The sequence below is a fragment of the Plectrocnemia conspersa genome, unplaced genomic scaffold, assembly GCF_051122295.1.
Source record: "Plectrocnemia conspersa isolate PC_06_02 unplaced genomic scaffold, ASM5112229v1 ptg000014l, whole genome shotgun sequence".
Taxonomy (NCBI): Eukaryota; Metazoa; Arthropoda; class Insecta; order Trichoptera; family Polycentropodidae; genus Plectrocnemia; species Plectrocnemia conspersa.
Genome location: NW_028277178.1, coordinates 256,114 through 258,445, shown reverse-complemented (window position 1 = coordinate 258,445; position 2,332 = coordinate 256,114). Strand labels below are relative to the sequence as shown.

The following is a 2,332-nucleotide window of genomic DNA, read 5'->3' as shown; positions in this document are numbered from 1 at the left end:
GCGACCTAAAAGATCTTGCACTGAAATCTTATCGGTTAATCGACCTCGACTTCGACCCCGACCACCCGCAGACTTTGAAAAGAGAGTCGATCGCCCCAACGATTTTCCGCAGCTTGTAGAAATACTCACATAGTGAATCTCAAGTCGACGACGACGATGATTAGAGAGATAGAGAGAATGGTATCGAAGCGTAGTGAGAGCCAGAACGCATTTGGTTTAATTATCGCTGTGTCAATACTAGTTTATCATTGCAAATAATATTCTGTGGCCCGATACGAGAAGGACGCTTCAGAGCGCCGATGAGACGACGTCGTTCTCGCATCGAGTCGTAGACTTTTGTTGTGTAGATCGCGCTTGTTTTGTAGGTTGTATAAAAAACATTTGGTTGCAGTCATTTTATTGGAGCACGTATATAGAATATCATGATCATGAATTGAATTGAATTAAATGCATCGACGAGTTTAACGTAGATTGTCCGTCGGTCGCGGAGCGTTCTAGCGCAGTCGGGGCTCGATCGCTCTCGTTTGTTTGTATATTATCGTAGATCGCGGCGAAGATCGTGGAGATTGACTGTAATCATTGTAACAAAACATCGTGTACTGTACTGTACCGACACCGGGGTTCGGCTCGATCGTACGCCGGAGCGCGGAACGCGAGGAGCGATATTCAATGGTCATATGTACCTTTTTGGTCGTCGGTTTAAAGTTAAAAGCGGTCGAAAGACTCGCGTCGCGGGTACCCTCCTCCGCCGGGAGCCTTCTCGTCTCCGAAATCTCGTCTACTAGAACGATCACACACACGGAGAATGTATTCGATGAGGCGATGGGAGGGAAGTGCCATACGACGAATTGCGATTTGCGATTAATACCTTCCTCCTCTGCCGGCGGGAGAGCGCGACCGGAATCGCGCTCCGCCCTCGTAGCCGCCGCCGCCGGAGCCTCCGCCGTACGAGTCCTGGCCGCCGCCGCCGGAGTAGTCTCTGCCGCCTCGGTAGCCCCCTCGGCCTCTCCCCCGGCCGCCTTCACCGCCGCCGCCGCCTCCGAACGAGTCTCTCTGGAAGGAGCCCCGCCGCCACCCGCCCCGGGTGCCGGCGCCTCTGAAGCCGCCCCCGCCTTCGCGGCTGCCCTGGTAACCTCCGCCGCCGCCGCCCTCGCGGCTGCCGCCGTTCGAGAAGCCCCTGGAGCCCCCGCGGAAGCCGCCCGAGCCTCCTCGACCGCCCCTCGCGTTGCGGTCTCCCCGCGAGCGCCGCCGGCTCAGCTCCACTTTGATCTTGGAGCCGAGGATCTCGGTGCCGTTGTAGCGGTAGCAAGCGTCCTCGGCGTCCACGAGATTCTCGAACTCGACGAACGCGAAACCGGGGGGGTTGAACGCGACCCACACAGACTTCATCTTACCGCAGTCCTTGAACTCCTTCTCCAGGTCCTCTTTCTTCACGTTCTCGTTGAGGCCGCCCACGTACACGACGCCTCCCGCCGCGTCTTCGCTGCGCGAGTTGCCCGCGTATTCGCCCATCTCGAGCTACTGCTGATACTGCAAATACTGCTGCCGACAGACGGAGGAATCAGTGCCGAAACAAAATGGCGGCGCGTCGCATATGCGACGTACACACCGAGACTCGTCTGGCGCGCATGCGTCGTCTCGCGCGGCGGTTCGTTTACGATTTAGCGAAAAATATCACCGCCCGCGCGTGCGCGAGACGAGTCTCGGCGTGAACTTCGGACTTAACCTATAAAGCGTGAACCAAAATGGCGGCGACCGGGTCGTTTAAACGAGGGGCGAGGGGTAGTTCGCCCCCGAGCACGCGGAGGCCCGAAACGAACGCGAGGCGCGAACAGATCCCGAGACTGGGCGAGGAAGACCGACGACGAGAGCTCGCGCCGCCATCGCCGGTGCCGAGACAGCGCGGTTCAAAGGAACGATAAAACGCGACGCGATCGAGAAAAAAGCACCAAAAATACGGATAGAACGAACCGATATAATTCCTCGCGGCGGATGGGCGGCTGCAGCCGGCGTCCGTCCTTCCAGAGTCGCTCAGCCCGGATGCGACGCAAAATGCAGCGTCGTCGAGTTGGCGGCACTGCTCGCGACGACGCGTCGGCGATCGCCGAACGGTGGCGCGCGTTCTTCGAAGTGGAGTATTAATTATTGTGCATATTATTTGCCAATAAATATGTATCCTAAGAGTTACTTACACGCCTTGATCGACAAAAGTAAAATTGGAAATAATAACTTTAAATCATTCTCGTATATATGTAGATGAAAATAAATTAAGGGAGGGGGGAGAATTTTAAAAATGTTGTTAGAAATAATACGTAAATATTTTTTGCTCAAA

The 2,332-nt window shown here is 55.6% G+C and overlaps 1 protein-coding gene across 4 annotated transcripts; it reads right to left on the bottom strand.

The window, feature by feature from the left end:
• Positions 1–380: 380 nt before the first annotated feature.
• Rsf1 (Repressor splicing factor 1) lies at positions 381–2,044 on the bottom strand. Of its 4 annotated transcripts, none has more exons than XM_088204343.1 (4): positions 1,972–2,044; positions 869–1,542; positions 684–781; positions 381–570 (listed from the first exon to the last, which is right to left on the bottom strand). In XM_088204343.1, exons 2-3 carry the CDS (start codon positions 1,510–1,512, stop codon positions 706–708), a joined length of 720 nt encoding a protein of 239 aa, XP_088060469.1. In that variant the 5' UTR covers positions 1,513–1,542; positions 1,972–2,044; the 3' UTR covers positions 381–570; positions 684–705. The 4 variants fall into 4 exon arrangements, with proteins under 4 accessions (XP_088060469.1, XP_088060471.1, XP_088060468.1 ...); XM_088204345.1 differs by having other exon boundaries at positions 684–778; XM_088204342.1 differs by having other exon boundaries at positions 869–1,539.
• Positions 2,045–2,332: the final 288 nt, after the last annotated feature.

Bases quoted from the DNA above. Each gene is read 5' to 3' on its own strand.
- Rsf1 (XM_088204343.1), bottom strand. From the start codon at position 1,512: ATGGGCGAATACGCGGGCAACTCGCGCAGCGAAGACGCGGCGGGAGGC. The intron at 782-868 runs GTATTAATCGCA...TGATCGTTCTAG, and splicing joins CCCGCCGGCAGAGGAGGAAG to TAGACGAGATTTCGGAGACG.